Below are 19,194 nucleotides of genomic sequence, written 5' to 3'. Positions count from 1 at the left end.
CTCTCTCTTCTCCTACACCTCCTACACTTCCACCTCCACCTCCTCCCCCTCCTCCTCCTCCTTCTCCTCCTCTTGGCCTCGCCGTGACGCAGGATAATCCCGGCTCTGGTACAGCGGTGTGTTCCCTGAGCGGCAGAACCTGAGCCGGACTTAATACTGGGTAATGACCGCTGCAGCCCTGACTGAGAGAGAGAGAGAGAGAGAGAGAGAGAGAGAGAGAGAGAGAGAGAGAGAGAGAGAGAGGAATGAATAGTTATTGATAATGATGTTGAAAACAGCTTTATTTTAATCAGAAAAAAATGCAGCCGACAACAAATAGCAATATTGAAATGGCTGGACCCAAGTGAGAGAGTGAGAGCCAAAGGAGAGAGAGAAAGGGAGAGAAAACAGACAGAACGACAGAAAAAACAATAGAAAAACAGAGTAACTAACTGAGTTAGAAATACTCAATTAAAAGGAAATAAAAATACAAGACGATAAATTAAGAAAAGGAGAGAGAGAGAGACAGAGAGAGAGAGAGAGAGTAGGTGAGAGGGTGGAGAGAGAGAGAGAGAGAGAGAGAGAGAGAGAGAGAGAGAGAGAGAGAGAGAGAGAGAGAGAGCTAAAGGAGAGAGAGCTAAGAGAACGGGGAAAAGATTAATTTTCTTTCTATACCTAATATTAGAGAGAGTGTGTGTGTGTGAGTGTATGTGTGTGTGTGAGTGTATGTGTGTGTGTGAGTGTATATGTGTGTGTGTGGGTGTGTGTACCCCGTCTCTACCCATAACTCAAAAAGTTTATATTCGGTTGTCAAAAAGTACATCCCAAAGGTGTATTTTAGTCCGTTCTGTCCCGTAGTCATTTAGCGACAGATCCGACATACCCGTCAAATATATCGGCGGCCTGGTGCACCAATATGCCCAAAAGAGACATAAACCAAAAAATATGTGACATACATATAGTCATATATGTAACATATTGGACGAAATATATCCCACGAGTCTGTGTTAGGTTAATACCCTCGTGTGTGTGTGTGTGTGTGTGTGTGTATGTGTGTGTGTGTGTGTGTGTGTGTGTGTGTGTGTGTGTGTGTGTGTGTGTGTGTGTGTGTGTGTGTGTGTGTGTGTGTGTAAAAATTATTGCACCACCTCAAAAATCCTTGGCCATAACACACCCAAAATCCTTGGCCACAACACCTCCAAAATCCTTGGCCACAACACCTCCAAAATCCTTGGCCACAACACCTCTCAACTCCTTGGCCACAACGCCTCCAAAAGTGTAGAGAAGGTGGCGCGTCAGGTTGCCAGCGAGACAATTAATGCCCAGACTAATTTATCACCTTCACTTCTCGTCTGACACTAATACTTTAATCTGTTAAGTGGGAGGGAGGGAACCTGGCCCTCCACGAGACAAGGGAGGGGTTGTGGAGGGAACCTGGCCCTCCACGAGACAAGGAACAGGTTGTGGTGGGAACCTGGCCCTCCACGAGACAAGGGAAGGGTTGTGGAGGGAACCTGGCCCTCCACGAGACAAGGGAGGAGTTGTGGAGGGAACCTGGCCCTCCACGAGACAAGGGAGGGGTTATGAAGGGAACCTGGCCCTCCACGAGACAAGGGAGGTGTTGTAGAGGGAACCTGGCCCTCCACGAGACAAGGAGGGGTTATGAAGGGAACCTGGCCTCCACGAGACAATGGAGGTGTTGTGAGAGGAACCTGGCCCTCCACGAGACAATGGAGGGGTTGTGGAGGGAACCTGGCCCTCCACGAGACAAGGGAGGGGTTGTGGAGGGAACCTGGCCCTCCACGAGACAATGGAGAGGTTGTGGAGGGAACCTGGCCCTCCACGAGACAAGGGAGGGGTTATGAAGGGAACCTGGCCCTCCACGAGACAAGGGAGGGGTTATGAAGGGAACCTGGCCCTCCACGAGACAAGGGAGGGAGTTGTGTAGGGAACCTGGCCCTCCACAGAGACAAGGGGAGAGGGTTGTGGAGAGAACCTGACCCTCACGAGACAAGGGGGAGAGGGTTGTTGGAGGAACCTGGCCCTCCACACGAGACAGGGAGGGTTGTGGGAGAGAAACCTGGCCCTCCACAGAGACAAGGGAGAGGTTGTGGAGGAACCTGACCCTCACGAGACAAGGAGGGTTGTGGAGGGGCCTGGCCCACGAGACAAGGGAGGGGTTGTCGAGGGAACCTGACCCCTCCACGAGACAGAGAGGGGTTGTGGAGGGAACCTGGCCCTCCACGAGACAAGGGAGAGGTTGTGGAGGAACCTGACCCTCCACGAGACAAGGGAGGGGGTTGTGGAGGGAACCTGGCCCCACGAGACAAGGGGAGGGTGAGAGGAACCTGGCCCTCCCACGAGACAAGGGAGGGGTTGTCGAGGGAACCTGGCCCTCCACGAGACAAGGGAGGGGTTGTGGAGGGAACCTGGCCCTCCAAGAGACAAGGAAGAGGTTGTGGAGGGAACCTGGCCTTCCACGAGAGAAGGGAGGGGTTGTGGAGGGAACCTAACCCTCCACACATACACACACATACAGAAAAGCATCTCTCTCTCTCTCTCTCTCTCTCTCTCTCTCTCTCTCTCTCTCTCTCTCTCTCTCTCTCCAGGTGGAAAGGTGTCTCTGTGTATGTGTTGTACCATTCCCTTCCCAAGGTACCTCACACCATATAGTCATTCCACAGTCGACGTGTTAAGGTAATAACTTGTGTGTGTGTGTGTGGTAGGGTCGTTTATTAGATGAAGGGGAACACTACACCGGAATATATCAGGTGAGACAGCCAGAATGAGTGAGTGACAGCAGTATAGGGGAGAGATGGTGGTGACTTGTGGTTCTGTATAAACTACGAGTTGGTAACGGAGGGAGGAGGGGGTAGATGATGGGCTGTAGGAGTGTTCCTTTAGGATATTTGGTGGACAAGGAGGGTAGTAACACTCCTATCTGACGTACAGCAAGGCCCAGAGTTCAAGCCTTGTTGGTGAGAGAGAGAGAGAGAGAGAGAGTCACATGTTTTATCGACTTTATGTCTCCCGGGAATAAAGGTGAGAATCGTTGCGTTTGTGTCTTATCCACTTCTTGTGTTTATCACTTTAGGTGTGTGAGTCTAGAATGGTGGTCTGTTTTTTTCTTCTTCTCACGTGTGTGTGTGTGTGTGTGTGTGTGTGTGTGTGTGTGTGTGTGTTTAAGCCTCATCGCCCTAGAATCATCACGAGAACACCATGAAGTCAGGACGTGGTAACAAGATGTCACCTGTAGGTCATGGCGTCACCAGTAGTGCCACGAGTCATTGAAGGATGTTAGAGTGTTGTATCACAATCATCATGTATCATCACATGGACGTCACAGAGTTGTCAAGAGTCGTTAATCACGGCTGATGAGTCATTAAAGGTCACGAGGTCATTACCGGTGATTAAAGTGAATAATTGGTCTATCAGTGTGAGGGCCAGCTATCACGTGACCTTCCGGGGTCAGTATCATGGCTAGAACACTCCCCTGGCCTGGTCATTCGTGCGTTACACACAGGTCCTATAGCCTACACTTGTTACAACATACAACAGGAGGACTAAATATAACACATATACATATGGTAGACACATCCCAAGCTTCTCGGACCTCCCAACACCTTCATATTTATTACCGGAATAAATCATCAGGTAAGAACAACTAAACACAACATGTATTATATCACATTTACCACTACAGTAGTAAGGCAGGAACACAACACGTGTATAACAGAACAACTCACGAACAATAACATGTTGTAAGTCATTAAAGGATCAGTAAAATACGGCGCCAGAAACAACGTTCATAAGGTAAACAAAGGACTTCACAACAAAACATTAACCAGGAATGAAACACTACACGCTACTCGCCCTGAGGTCTCTTCTGCCGACGACGCTGAAGGAGCCACCTTCTCCTCGGGTCGTGTCTTTGTGTGCGTCAAAGAACACACAAATATCAGGTGACCTTTGATACATTGTGTTGTTTCCTGGGAGAGCCGGGACAGGAACCACCTGACGGAGGAGTTCCTCCAATATTTTTCTTCCTCTTTTGACATTTACATGTCTTCCTCTCCTGACTATATGAATGTTGAGTAAAGAATACATGAATTTTCTCGCCAACTTTTTGATGATTTTCGTTTCCGTCCACACTGAACAGGTCGGTAGAAATTTACACCTTATTGAATATTCAGTGTGTTTTAACGGTGCTCTAAGCCTGTGACTTTAAATGTTTGCATACAGGATATACAGTACATGTATCTCTGCCTTATCCTGTACAATATCTTCATAAATTATACTCTGTATATATATATATATATATATATATATATATATATATATATATATATATATATATATATATATATATATATATATATATATATATATATATATATATATGTGTGTGTGTGTGTGTGTGTGTGTGTGTGTGTGTGTGTTTCCGTAAGAGAAATATATGTACATTTTGTTCTCCTATGGTACAGTACAGTATTAAGATGTAAGAGGTAATGTCTCTTGCTCACTGCCGCCCTTGTCAGCTTCACCGTCCGGCCCTGCCCTAGCCTGAAGCAGCTCCCTCATCCTCTATTTATTATAATTTTTATCCATGTTGAGTGCTAAAAGATAATTAGTTCAGCTCTGCAATTGTCAATGGCCAATTAACAACAGTGCGCCTGATTGGTTCATTGTAGAGTTTTAGTCGTAAAAATAAGTCATATTTTCAACAGAAGTATTCTGGTTCCAAATTAAAATTCCTTGTATGTCACGGAGGCAGAGTAATTAACAGCTGCAGGTGTGAAGTGTACGATAATGTATACAAGAGAGCTTGATGCTGTGTAAGGTAACGTGTGTCCCATATTAAAACTTACTTGTCTTATTTTTATATACTGTATATACAAATACAAGTGCACCAACAGGTATATATATATATACATTCCAGGTAATCCAGGTACAATAATTATCACAATATTTACACCTGGTCGAGTTTTATAGGTGTTATTTACTGTTTCAAAGTATTCTATGACCTTCAGCGGCCTGTGTCTTTAAGCACAGTTCACTTCGTCTTAGTTTCTACACTAGATCTTATGTGTCGTGTGGAAGCTAAGTGTGTCTAGGGAGCTTCATGTTACACCGGTCTACATACGGGACACATTACTCCACCTGTGTCTATGTGTGATGTAATCCCTTAACTCCACCATCCATAACCCTCCAGCCCTCCTCTACCAGAACCTTCCATAAACCTCCATCATAACCCACTATAACTCTTCACCATAAACCTCCACCATAACCCACCATAATTCTCCACCATAACCCACCATAATTCTCCACCATAACCCACCATAACCTTTCATCATAACCCACTATAGCCCGCCACCATAAGCCACCCCAACCCACCATAACCCTCCACCATAACCCTCCACCATAACCCTCCACCATAACCCTCCACCACAACCCTCTACCATAACCCTCCACCATAACCCTCCACAACCCTCCACCATAACCCTCCACCATAACCTCCACCATAACCCTCTCCACCATAACCCTCCACCATGCAACCTCCACCACCCTAACCTCCACCATAACCCTCCCCACAACCCTCCACCACCAAACCCTCCACAACCCCACCACTCCTAACCCTCCACCACAACCCTCCACCACCAACCCTCCACCACCACCATAACCCTCCACCATAACCCTCCACCATAACCCTCCACCATAACCCTCCACCATAACCCTCCACCATAACCCTCCACCATAACCCTCCACCACAACCCTCCACCATAACCCTCCGCCATAACCCTCCACCATAGTGCTCTGGTAGACGCAACTGACACAATAACAACATTACACAGTTAGTACATTACATAAAACGACTTGGCTTCAGCATCTCCAGCACAAGCTCACTCGCTCGTCTCAATGAAGACCTTTGATAATAACTTGGAAAATTTCCCCCGAATTCCAATATTCTCTCAATCATAAGGCCAGCGGAACAACGAGCTCTGATTGGCTGTAGCGCACTCGGTCACCTAGAGGCAGACCAATGGTATCCCAGTAGTATTTACGCCAATGGCGGTTCCTCTTGGGGATATGAACCCGTTTGGTCAGAAGTTAAAGACTATTGGATCGTCTTAGGGAGGACTGGAAGTAGTGTTGGAACACCTGTTCACTTATGATGCTTCTACCACTCGAGTTTTGGGGTTTTATTGGTACTTTCAGGGACGCTGAGTCGCTCTACACTATTTCTAGTCCTGTAACACAACCACGTGAGGGAGTAGAGGAGGGAAGTTTGATCAAGAAATGGCTTTATGTGTTAAGTTATTCACCGAGAGAGTAAAGGTGGGAGATACTGAGAGACAGAGAGACAATATGACCAAGAGACAGTATCCAGGAGACAGACAGACAGACACACACAACCACAGACAGACAGACAGAAAAAAGAAACCGATACACAGACAAAAAGACGAAGAGAATGAGACAATGGAAGAGAGAATCAAGAAGAGACTGAGAGAAGACAAGATATACACAACACATAGACAGGAGACACGAGGGGAGAGACACACACTAAACCTCTCTATTGATACAATACCTATTAAATCCCCTTGGTTAATCCCAGTCACTGATAGATTATTGGTATACGACTTGGGGGATTAACAAGCCGACACGACACACACACACACACACACACACACACACACACACGTCATCAGTATTAGAGAGAAGACAATGTTATCTTTCAACTCTGTTTAATATTGCCGCCGTAAGAACTGTTATTATGATGTGTACTCGCGGCACGTTGATGAGAGGCCTTTATCTCTCTACCTCACCTTCTCTCTCTTTATATCCCTTTATCTCCCTCCGTCTGCCTCTCTCTCTCTCTCTCTGTTTTCCTATCTAACCTTCTATGTCTCCTTCTACCACGGAGAACACAAACAACAACAGGTGTTGTCAGTGTACCTGTGTCACGGAGCACCACTGAGAACACGGACAACAACATGTGTTGTCAGCGTACCTGTGTCACGGAGCACCACGGAGAACACGGACAACAACATGTGTTGTCAGTGTACCTGTGTCACGGAGCACCACGGAGAACACGGACAACAACATGTGTTGTCAGCGTACCTGTGTCACGGAGCACCACGGAGAACACGGACAACAACAGGTGTTGTCAGTGTACCTGTGTCACGGAGCACCACGGAGAACACGGACAACAACATGTGTTGTCAGTGTACCTGTGTCACGGAGCACCACTGAGAACACAGACAACAACAGGTGTTGTCAGTGTGCCTGTGTCACGGAGCACAGACAACACTGTCAGTGTCAGGTGTTGTCAGTGTACCTGTGTCACGGAGAACACAGCACAACACCTGTGTCTCACGGAGACACAGACAACAACAGGTGTTGTCAGTGTGCCTGTGTCACGGGGAGAACACAAACAACAGCAGGTGTTGTCAGTGTACCTGTGTCACGGAGCACCACGGAGAACACAAACAACAACAGGTGTTGTCAGTGTACCTGTGTCACGGAGCACCACGGAGAACACAGACAACAACAGGTGTTGTCAGTGTACCTGTGTCACGGAGCACCACGGAGAACACAAACAACAACAGGTGTTGTCAGTGTACCTGTGTCACGGAGCACCACGGAGAACACAAACAACAACAGGTGTTGTCAGTGTACCTGTGTCACGGAGCACCACGGAGAACACAGACAACAACAGGTGTTGTCAGTGTACCTGTGTCACGGAGCACCACGGAGAACACAAACAACAGCAGGTGTTGTCAGTGTGTGCCTGTGTGCAGGCACCACAGGAGAGCACAAGCAACACAGGTGTTGTCCAGTGTACCTGTGTCACGGAGCACCACGGAGAACACAAACAACAACAGGTGTTGTCAGCGTACCTGTGTCACGGAGCACCACTGAGAACACAGACAACAACAGGTGTTGTCAGCGTACCTGTGTCACGGAGCACCACTGAGAACACAGACAACAACAGGTGTTGTCAGTGTACCTGTGTCACGGAGCACCACTGAGAACACAGACAACAACAGGTGTTGTCAGCGTACCTGTGTCACGGAGCACCACGGAGAACACAGACAACAACAGGTGTTGTCAGCGTACCTGTGTCACGGAGCACCACTGAGAACACAGATAACAACAGGTGTTGTCAGTGTACCTGTGTCACCAGGTGTCACACAAGTGTGTCACGTGCTGGGGTGACATTCACACTCCAGCGGCCTCCTGACGGCGACGCACAAGGCACTCACTGACACTTTCCTTCTGGCGTTGAGGGACGAGTGAGATCTCCCCACACACCTGTCACCAGCCATCACCAGCAACTCCCCCCACAGGAGCCGCCATGCTGCTGCCTCTTCCCTCTACCTGACGGAGGCCCCACAGAGACCCCCGCTGTCACCATAATACATTATACAACCACCACCACCACCTTCACCACACAAACACACAACAACACCAAATTCTAATTTACATAAACACAAACACACATACACATACACACAGACACACCCATAACCAATACTCATTTACATACAGCCAAAAAAAACATACATACACACACACACACTAAAAATAAAGTTTAATTTAGTCACAAACACGTATATACATTCATCAATAAACTCTAATTCACTCCACACACACACACACACACACACACACACACACACACACACACACACACACTCATTTCACGTTTGCTCCCAGGTATTAAGTGCCTGCGGTAAACCCCATCACAGTTGCCAGAACGGAACAAATCCCCGAGTAATTACAGCTTTGCCCCTGGGAAATATCAGCTTCATTAGTACCTGTCAATCTTTAATTATGTAAAAAAAAAAATAATTGTTGTTTTCGGGGTCCCAAATGCCCTTGGATTCATCAAGGTTAGTACAATAGTGTGTTGGTAATACTGGAGGTCAATAGTGTGTTGGTAATACTGGAGGTCAATAGTGTGTTGTAGGAATGAGTTGGTGATTAGTTCAGTAGTTAAGTGGATTATAAGTAAATATATTTGATAAATGAATGACAATATTTTGGTTTTTACTTTTTTTCCCTATTTTATTTCTTCTTTTTCACATTCTATGAAAATTCTCCCCAAAACATAAGTCACTTTGTCTGTCTGTCTCTCTCTCCCACCACACCCTAATCCCTACACAAAGCTGACAGTGGTACTCAACTCTCAGAAACCTTACCACTTACCTTACAGAGTACGTATAAGTCTGGGAGGCTAGCCCGAGTACAGATCATCTGCTACCAGGCATATTACTGTTACGCAGCCAGGTAAGTCATTATATATTCATTACCTGGGGGAGCCTTACTGATGCAGGTGAGCTTTCTGTCTGTCTGTCTGTCTTATGTTTCAATTAAGTAAGGTTCTGTTTTATTTGTTGAGGGATAATGAATGTGATGTGGGCTTGCGTGTTTGTGTGTGTGTGTGTGTGTTGGCTGCTGGGTGTGTGTGTGTGTGTGTGTGTGTGTGTGTGTGTACTGTACACATGTATTAAGTAATCTTTTAGTTATTAATCATCAGGAAAAAGTAATTTAATAGTTATGTATGGTAAGAGCGAGGTACTGACCGCCAGTGCCCAGGTCGAGGAGGGGTACCAGCACGGGAGGGTAAGTGCCTCCTGTAGCGTTGGTGCCAAGTCTCTGTAGCGTTGCCTTCACCGCCGCGTCCATCACTGCTGCTCCCCCCATCTGGCAACAACAGACAGACATACAAACGTTACTTCTGGTATATAATGGTATAAGTGATGGTTATTCCTATGTAAGGGAAGACTTATGTTATCTTCTATGTTAGTTCCTTCAACAAGATGTAAGGCACCCAACCGTTTGACAGCCTTACTATACTTCACTAATATTACTTGTCAATTCCGTACCTTAATTTCTCCGTAGATAATGATTGGTCGATTTTCTTCTGCAGTGATGACGTCTTCTGTGTCCTGATTGGTCCAGACCCGCACCGAGACATCATTGGTAGAGCTAGGGAGTGACGTCACCTGGATGTGCAGAGCCTGGTGGGAATCTGCGCGGTTTTCCACCTTGTAGCGCCAAACTCCGCGCTGAAATAGAGTGTCGAATCGTAATTACGGTCTCTGACAAAGCACATTTGTCCCGTGTAGTGCGTACAAATCTTTATGAATAGTAAATCACAATCATAAGGAAAGTCATTAAATCACTGTCAGTATCCGCTACATTCTTGACATCATCGTTCATTGTCATCCTCTGCAACAATTATCATACCTTATTGCAGACTAAAGTTTTTTTTTCACATACATCTAATACTGAGCTTTTAGTCTTTGTTTTACGATAGCCGATGTAGCCGCTACGATAGACAATTTTGGACGTTAAAGATGTAAAACACTGACATATACGTTTTTTGTTCCTTCATAAACTTTGCAGAAAGATCACAAAATAAACATAGACAGGTAAAATAAAATGACACAAACGTCAAACCTCCACACGAGTCACTGGTGTACTGTGGATAATCTAAAAATAAAACTTCATCCTGTGGTTAAACCCTTTGAAGATGATAGTTTAATCCCTAGAGGGTGAAGGATAAATTCTCGATTTAGCGACAGAAACAATAATCTTTCCCCACAAAAGTGTTTCATCTCAGTAAAGGAACACCTGACACCCAGCAGCACATTATTGATGGGTGTACAGTGCCACCTGGTGACGAGGAAGAAGAACCTGAACACACCTCGGCGTTGTGTAGGTTGACGGAGATCATGTTAACGTCACCGTCCTCCTCCTGCATGTTGACGGAGGCGAAGGTGGCTCCTGAGGGTGCTGTGAGGTGGATGGTGTTGCCCACGTGGTTCAGGTCGTAGTAGTAGACGGCGAAGCGCGCGTTTGCAGACAGGGAGTCGTCGAGGGAGAAGGAGCCTGAACTGAGGGAGGCGATGCCGCCCTGGTAGGTGGCGCTGTGGATGAGTACGGGCGTGGTGGCTCCTCCCGCGGCCACAGCGGCGGTCAGGGCCTCCATCAGGGATACCAACATGCTCACCTAGCGGACGTAGGGAGAGAAGGAATAAGGTGATAGGTGGACAGTGAAATAATGCTGCCAAGCAGGAAGAAGGTGACTCAACAATTACTAAAGAATAATGAAAATAGGAGGAAATAAATGAACGTCTCTATTATTATTATTATTATTATTATTATTATTATTATTATTATTATTATTACACCTAGACTGCAACACTACAGTCTTACAACTCCACATTCCACATAGTATCTTTATCCAGCATTCGGGACAATATCCACTACAGTATTACATAGAAGGAGTAAAACTAAATTGAAGAAAATAATTATCTAAGGGCTTGACAGATTAAACGACTCGCCTAAGGCTTTAAAAAGATAAACCTGAACAGGGATTTAATAACACCAACCAAATTAATGAGCCAGGACTATAGAAGGTGAGGTAGACACTTTAACATGTATATTTAGGAAGGTGTGGTAAAACATATTTCAGAATAGTTCCCCAGCACCAATTAACACAGCAACGAGAGCAGCTATGCAAATAGTGCCGCCTGTCCTAAACTAGCGGCTCTAATTGTGAGTGACATCCCAATTTGCAGCACAGCGACTGTAACACGGCACAGGGAGGCAAGTTTACTACCATTCAGTGTCCGAACTTGGAGAGTGAGAGTAAAGTCAGAAAAACGTTAATTCAAGTTGACTTACACACATATGTAAAATAAGAAAAAAAAGGTTGATTCACATGAAGATTAGACATCCAGTTTATTTCACCTGATGATTCAACACCCTAACGCTAACCTAACCTATTCTAATACATCTTAAGATAACCTAACTGTATCAAACCCTACCAGGTGGCTTTAGAGTGTTTAAAGATCAGGTGAAATAAACCGGGGTGCCTCTTCTTCACTTGACCCACACAAACCACTCACACAGATGGGAACTTTACATCACCGGGTCACCTGCTTCACCCCCCAGTCTCGGTGTTTGTGTTAGTATCCTGGTGAAGGAGTAACGAAGGAAGAAGATATGTGAACTAAAATGGAGATCAGTTTTCAAAATCAGAGCAAATTTTTATTACTATCCTGGGGGGTGGGGGGAGGGGGGTCACCAAATGTTCACGGTTAGAGAGAAAATATTTTGTTGCTTTTAATTAGTGTGAAGGGGGGAGAGGGGGATTATACTGACTCCCCGGTGCCTCAATGTATTCCGCCGCTGATTAAAAGCCATAACTGTACAAAACCTCATTAAATACCCATAGTAAAGGATATAGTCATTTGATTGGCCATTTCCACCCCTTGAATTACCTGGTGCCTGTTAAGAACTAGAGAGAAGGAATGAACAATTAATTATCCACACTCCGTCACTCACCTTGGAGTCAATGCCTACTCCCTCATCCATGACGGTGAAGACTCTGCCTCCAGACTCCCTGGCGATAGGCACGAGGGCGTGAGGCGGGGCTGGGAGGCCAGGACGCTCGGCCAGCGGGTACAGCACCAACAGGAGCCGCAGCCCGTACTTGCGCACCAACTGCCTCACCTCCTCTGCCTCGCTCTCCCTCCCGTCACCTCCGCTCGTCACCATAACGATGTTGGCCGCCTACAACAGGGAGGAGGACGACGAGACAATTAGTTTAACCTTAATTACATCAAAATCACTAAACAAAACAAAACATACACAGTAAGAGGCTCCCACAAGCAGTCCCTAACATTTCACTAATCCAATTGAATGCTAACGTCATGCAATACTAACGTGCATGATCACATAACATGCAGGAACGTTATGGAATCGTTAGCTTTAATTAATAGAATATACCATGAACAGACTGCAAACACTGGCTGTAGGATAGTATGATATCAGTTTGTGTATAAAAGTTGAGTTGATGCTCTACCTACAGTAGTCACCCCGTCACATGAAAGACGTGTGGGTGTGACGGGAGGAATTGATGTGTGTATGTGTGTGTGTGTGTGTGTGTGTGTGTGTGTCAGAGAGTGGTCACAGTACATATATTAGGATAAAAGACCGACGTTCACACACCAACACTTACCCTACTCTGGTTCTGTATCTTACATAATCATTCAACTATAGTACAAAGAATATTATCTCACCCAAGCTACAAAAAAAATACTTCCCTAAGACCAAATATCCTGTAAAATATCTTACATAATATTAAAAAATTGTAATATATCATAAAAACATTGAACTATATTACATAACGTTTCAAGTTACTATACAACAATAAAGAAATAATTTATAATTTATCTTCCATATAAAAGCTCACAAAATTAAGTACCATTTAAACACCAATAAAGCACCAATTAAGAACCATTTATCACCTTTATATTAACGTACTATGCATCAGTAACTGTGTAATCTATTATAAATCTAATCAACTTTTAACACAGGGGACTTCAACAAAGGTTTTCCTGTAATAATAATGATAATAACTTTCACCCGATAACACGAGGCCAATAAAACCTGAGCCACATTATAAACAATTTGTGCCTCAGTACTTCCCTGAGTTTTGATAATGGTAAAGCTGGCGGGGAGAGAGCGAGAGAGAGAGAGAGAGAGAGAGAGAGAGAGAGAGAGAATTTGGTTATGGGTATTTTACTCCTCATCGACTAATAACAAACTTAATTTGCAATTCATGGATATTTTTTTTTTCATACACCATAAAGTATAAAAAAAATTCACCCAAAAATTATTCACAAAATGTAATGCAATTAATGACTGGGCTATAAAACTCTACTGTATATGAACACAAAAAAATTACCATCATAGGTTTTCATGTTAGAGTTTATGGAGGAGGTGTGAGGTAGGTGGATTAACACAGGTAGTTCATGAGTTACCTGTTGCATAGTTAACAACGATACTGCTAATAAGTTATATACCTGGGTGTCTTAACTTCTCCTTCTCTTTATGTGTGTGTGTGTGTGTGTGTGTGTGTGTGTGTGTGTGTGTGTGCTCCTCCACTACCATTAACGTACCTGCGGCTCTGCTCCTCCCTCCTTCAAGACCCGCACCGCTCTCTTGATACCGCATGCGATACACGCCTGGCTCTCCCGCACGTTGGACGGGTTCCGGGGCAAGGAGGACCCGACCCTCTCCCGCAGGTCTGATACTGTCGACTCCAGCTGATAAACACAGATAACAGGTGATAATTAATAAGCTTAATTATTGTATTTTATCCTTCTCTCTCTCTCTCTCTCTCTCTCTCTCTCTCTCTCTCTCTCTCTCTCTCTCTCTCTCTCTCTCTCTTTCTCTCTCGCTCTCTCTCTATTCTTTGCAACATAGATTATCTCAATATTTCCGTACCAAACACCTTCGTTATAATTGCATTTACCAGCCTGTATGAAAGATTTCTCGTGTGAAACCTAATTTGTAAAGTGATTTGATGTCTTCCTAATTTATGAACGGAGTTGAAGTTTATATTTTGTCCATTCATAATATACAAAGTAATGTTCAGTACAAATTCATTCATACTCTTATTTATTCATGAGCCAGACTACATCGTTTCATTCATATGCTACAACACTTCATTCACAACCTATAGTTTTTCATTAATAAACTACAACACTTCATTCAAATACTACAGTACAACACTTCATTCATAACCTATTCTTTTCATTCAAATACTACAACACTTCATTCATAACCTATAGTTTTTCATTCATATACTCCAACACTTCATTCATAACCTATCTCTTTTCATTCATATACTCCAACACTTCATTCATAACCTATCTCTTTTCATTCATATACTCCAACACATCAATCATAAGCTACAACACATAACCTGTACACCGTTGATGATAGCGACTTACCACGGTAGAGAGCGGGGCCGCCTCTCTGTCCTCAGCATTGAACACAACCACCGCCACCTGAGCTCCGTTAGGCAAATCGTACACTACTACACGTCTCACTGCCTTACGTACGAACTCCCATCGACGCTGTGGAAGGATAATAACAAAGAAATCAGTTTGTTAGTATGTATAGGGAAAGGTCATTACTCATTTGACTTTAAATTGGGGGAAGGAAATTGGATTAGTGATACCTGGAGACAGAGACAGACAGAGACAAAAACAGAGAGAGAGGGAGAGAGAGAGAGAGAGAGAGAGAGAGGGAGATAGAGAGAGAGAGAGAGAGAGAGAGAGGCTGACCCACTCACTAAGTTGGAGAACCTCTACACCTTAACTTTGATCTCACATAATCAACTTAAGTTCTCCTACATACACCTGTTAATTCTAGCGGCGTCTCTTTATTATTCGTGTTGTTCTCTCTACCTCCCTTGTGTTAGTTCTCTCTCTCTCTCCTCCTCATGTCTTTCTTCTGTCATCTTTTAGTGGTTTTATTTATTTTATTTTGTTTATGTTTTTATTTTGCTATGTATTGGGAGTTGATCATTTACTGTCTATCTGTCTGTTTGTCTGTCTGTCTGTCTGTCTGTCTGTCTGTCTGTCTGTCTCTCTTATACCAGACACATTACATTGCATTAATCTCTAAAGGTCACCCTAAATGCAATTAGTGTGTAATATTAAGGCGATTATTACAGAAAGAAAATAAATCATTATAAATTACATTAGTTAGTCGTTGTTCTTACGCTTAGCAACACCACAGTGGGGGGCGGGGGGGGAGGGGAATTATCTCGTTGAATCAGTGAATCAGTAAAAAAACAAATTACAGCTAAAGAATAACAAATACTAAGAGATAAATTAATAAAAAAGTTAAAACTCCGTAATGTGTGAAAAATATTGTCAGTCAGTTCGTCAGGATAGGCGGGTATTGAGCTGACTTACTCAGTATTCTTAGGTAATTGGTTAACGTTTGTATAAGGTCAGGAGAAGGAGGTCATCTCTATGGTCAGTATTACGTGTGAGATATTATCAGTCCACCAATCAGGGTACACATATTCAGGTCTGAGGGCTGGCAACCATAGCCCACCATACTCTGTTCTTGTGTTAATCTTAAAAGGAATAATGGTAACACTAACTATTATTACCATACAAACACCGCCATAATGTCTCTACCCATAACACCATCACCATCACCACCATCACCTACACTCTCACCATACCACCAATAACCATCACCACCATCATCACTATCATCACCTTACAACAGTCATCATCAGGTGGTCTACACTATTTTCCACGCCTCAACATTATCGGAGGAACTTAATGTAATTTGCATACGAGTTTTCTACTGAATATAAAATTTCATTATAGCTCCCAGGACTAACACTATGGCCACCCAACTCAACCACTTTCATGGCCGCTGCTCCAGAACTCTTCAATGATTTAAAAAAAAGAAAAAAAAAGTAAGAACATAAAAATTAAATTCAGTCATAATAAAAAAAATGAATTAGATTAAGCTCTCTGATAAAAAAAAAGATTAAAATTTCATCGATACTTTAAATTTCCTGTTAATACTTCGTGGTTAGAAAAAAAATCAGGAAAAAACAAAAACATTTTCGGATCGTTTAATCTCAGCCGTGATTGGTGGACTGGCTGCAGCACGGCCTGGAAACACCCAATTAGCTATTACCATGAAAAGCATCTCACTGTTGCTAATTTCACTAAGTAAATCACACGCAGGTAATCGACTTCTCCCTCTCTACTTCACGTCCAGTTTATCGGGAAGGTTCTTGTCATCTTTTTGTGTTTTCTTTATCCCTCCTTCTATGTTTTCTTTATCCCTCCTTCTATGTTATCTTTATCCCTCCTTCTATGTTATCTTTATTCCTCCTTCTGTGTTATCTTCATTCCTCCTTCTATGTTATCTTTATTCCTCCTTCTATGTTATCTTCATCAACAGTATTCTTGTTATCGTTATTGTCAACTGTTATACCCTTATTATCCTTATTTCTAGTCTAAAATGAAGGAGAGAGAGGAAGAGAGAGAGAGAAGTAGTAGAAAGAAAGACAAGAGGGAGAATATAAGGAACAAGAAAATTACACTAATTCGTGGAAAAAGACCGAAATCTAAAATACATTTACATACAGAAAAGGTAAATAAATACACACACACACGTTTCAAGACGAGGTGATCAATGGAGGGACATTCCAAGCAGGCGCGGGGCGAGACATCAGAAAAGGTATCCATCATTAAAATGGGTCTTTTTAGAAATCGGGAGGTGGGTGAAAAATCAGAAGGTGTTACAGCGAAGGTGCGTTACGTTTTATCAAATCAAGCAAAAAAGTTCGAGGCAGGGTTCAAAGGCAACATCTGGCCAGGTTGCTTTTAATCTTGAGCCGTCAGACGCACAGTTCCGCACCAGAGTTGGAAATTGAAGATCCGGACTTGGGTATGAGTGACGACCCAAGTTATGTGAAGTAAAAAGGTAAATCGAGTCAAGAGCTAAGAAAACCAAGAAAAGAATAAAGAAAAATGATAAAAGTTGGTAGAAAGAGAGAATAGGATAAGGTACAGGTAACGAGGAGGGAGAGAGTATTGACAGGTATAACTAAGGTAAAGTAATGACGAATGAGGGATATTTACGTCCATTTTTTTACCTCCAACATGTTAAACAAACTTCCAACACAGAGATGATTGTAGAAGGTGTATATAAAAGGAAAAGTTCACGTAAAATAAAAAGTCCGACTTCACTACATAAAACGAATGTTGAAGGAATGAAGAATGAGAAAAGTTCAGGTCGATCTTTCATCTCACGACGTTCAGTATCATAAGGTTAAAGGAACGTGGAAGTTTTAGATAGAGAAAATAGCTAATATCAATCCTTTGTGTTGCAAGAACTTTAAGATAAAAATATTAAACACGATAAAAGTAATTAATAAATGTAATAATATATATCAATCTATCGTCATTTAAGAAACTCAGAGTTACTAAATAAAATGAATGTAATCAAAGAATGAAAGGAAAGAAGATATAAAGGTCACGTTGAACTTTCGTATCAAATAATTCAAAATCTTCAGATAACAAGGAGCTGGAAGGGAGGGACCCACACTAAGAGTGAATCATCTGCTCGTGTTGACAATAGCAAGTGCTGGCTGCTGCAGTTCTATCACCAGTCATTATTGGAGTCACCAGCTGACACAAGCCACCCAAGACAACAAAAGGGTGACTGACCTGTCTGAATTTAAGCTGCAGATATTAAAGGAATTGAAAACAGGTGAGGTTGTTGATCTCTGTATCGTGTTATTCACAAATTGAAGTTGATATTGACGGTCCATGCTACCCAGGCATCCTCGATGTTGGATAGTATGAGAAGTGTGTTGATGTTTTTGATGTTTGCCAGATGTTAAGGCTGATATGTGTGTGTGTGTGTGTGTGTGTGTGTGTGTGTGTGTGTGTGTGTGTGGTATAATGATCTCTGGGAAATATTAATCAGATATGATGATGATGATGATGATGATAAATATAATGAGTACGGTAAGAGAAGTGATCTTTGGGAAATGTTAGCTGAACGTTCAGGAATTTATTGATGCAGCGTTTACTGAGAAAGGTCACAGTGTTGGAGTCTTTTATGGAGCGTCACACGGCCGTCACAAAGCATTAAGGTTTTCTGCAGAACGTCACACGGCCGTCACAAAACGTAAAGGTGTTGTAGAGAGAGGGAGAGGGGCGTCACAAGTGGGTGTTGTGTTGGGCGGTGATCCCGACACACTATCGCGGGGGCAGGTAATGGTACCTGTTAGATCCTTGGTGGCGGCAGAGCGGAACACAGCGCGTCTCCTCCGCCACAATGACCAGCAACTTGAGCTCTTATTTCCCTCTGTCACACAGCTTAATATGCCCCGGCGACCATCACCTCCCACCACACCTTTACTGACGCTACCAAACTTGACTTTTAACTTTCAATTTTCAGAAGTTTTCTCGTTTGAAGTTCACGAACGAGGAAGACTGAGAGACCTGGTCTTTAATTCTCTCACGAGGTCCCCAGCGTGGCTCATCTTGTGAGACAAAGGGATAGAATATGCTACTGCAACACGGAATTAACTTACATCTTATGGAGACAAAATACAACATTCATCTTGGTAACCCAGGAAAGGTCTCAGTGATCTAGTTCTCTACACACAGATCTTCCTACATGAAAAATGAGAGCAAGACTACCGATAAAGATGTATAGATCTTCCTGCATGAGACCACCACGTTATGGAAATATTATTATTATTATTAACCTTATCATAATAAATCCATGTAACAAATTTGATGAATATTAATTATTATAAGTTCATATTATCATGTTTACGACCACCTGACGGAC

At 43.4% G+C, this 19,194-nt stretch overlaps 1 protein-coding gene across 1 annotated transcript in view; it reads right to left on the bottom strand.

The window, feature by feature from the left end:
- LOC121870293 (calcium-activated chloride channel regulator 1-like) overlaps positions 1–19,194 on the bottom strand; it is a 41,960-nt gene that overhangs the window by 9,135 nt on the left and 13,631 nt on the right. Inside the window, exons 4-9 of the mRNA XM_042372084.1 lie at positions 14,796–14,921; positions 13,959–14,105; positions 12,340–12,567; positions 10,694–10,999; positions 9,870–10,052; positions 9,567–9,687 (exon numbers count right to left, since the gene is read on the bottom strand). Of these exons, the coding sequence (XP_042228018.1) occupies positions 9,567–9,687; positions 9,870–10,052; positions 10,694–10,999; positions 12,340–12,567; positions 13,959–14,105; positions 14,796–14,921 (1,111 nt within the window). The remainder of the gene's footprint in view (positions 1–9,566; positions 9,688–9,869; positions 10,053–10,693; positions 11,000–12,339; positions 12,568–13,958; positions 14,106–14,795; positions 14,922–19,194) is intronic.

The sequence above is a fragment of the Homarus americanus genome, unplaced genomic scaffold (genome assembly GCF_018991925.1).
Source record: "Homarus americanus isolate GMGI-L3 unplaced genomic scaffold, GMGI_Hamer_2.0 scaffold56705, whole genome shotgun sequence".
Lineage (NCBI taxonomy): Eukaryota > Metazoa > Arthropoda > Malacostraca > Decapoda > Nephropidae > Homarus > Homarus americanus.
The sequence above is the reverse complement of the archived record's forward strand: the minus strand, read 5'-3'. Positions and strand labels throughout refer to the sequence as shown.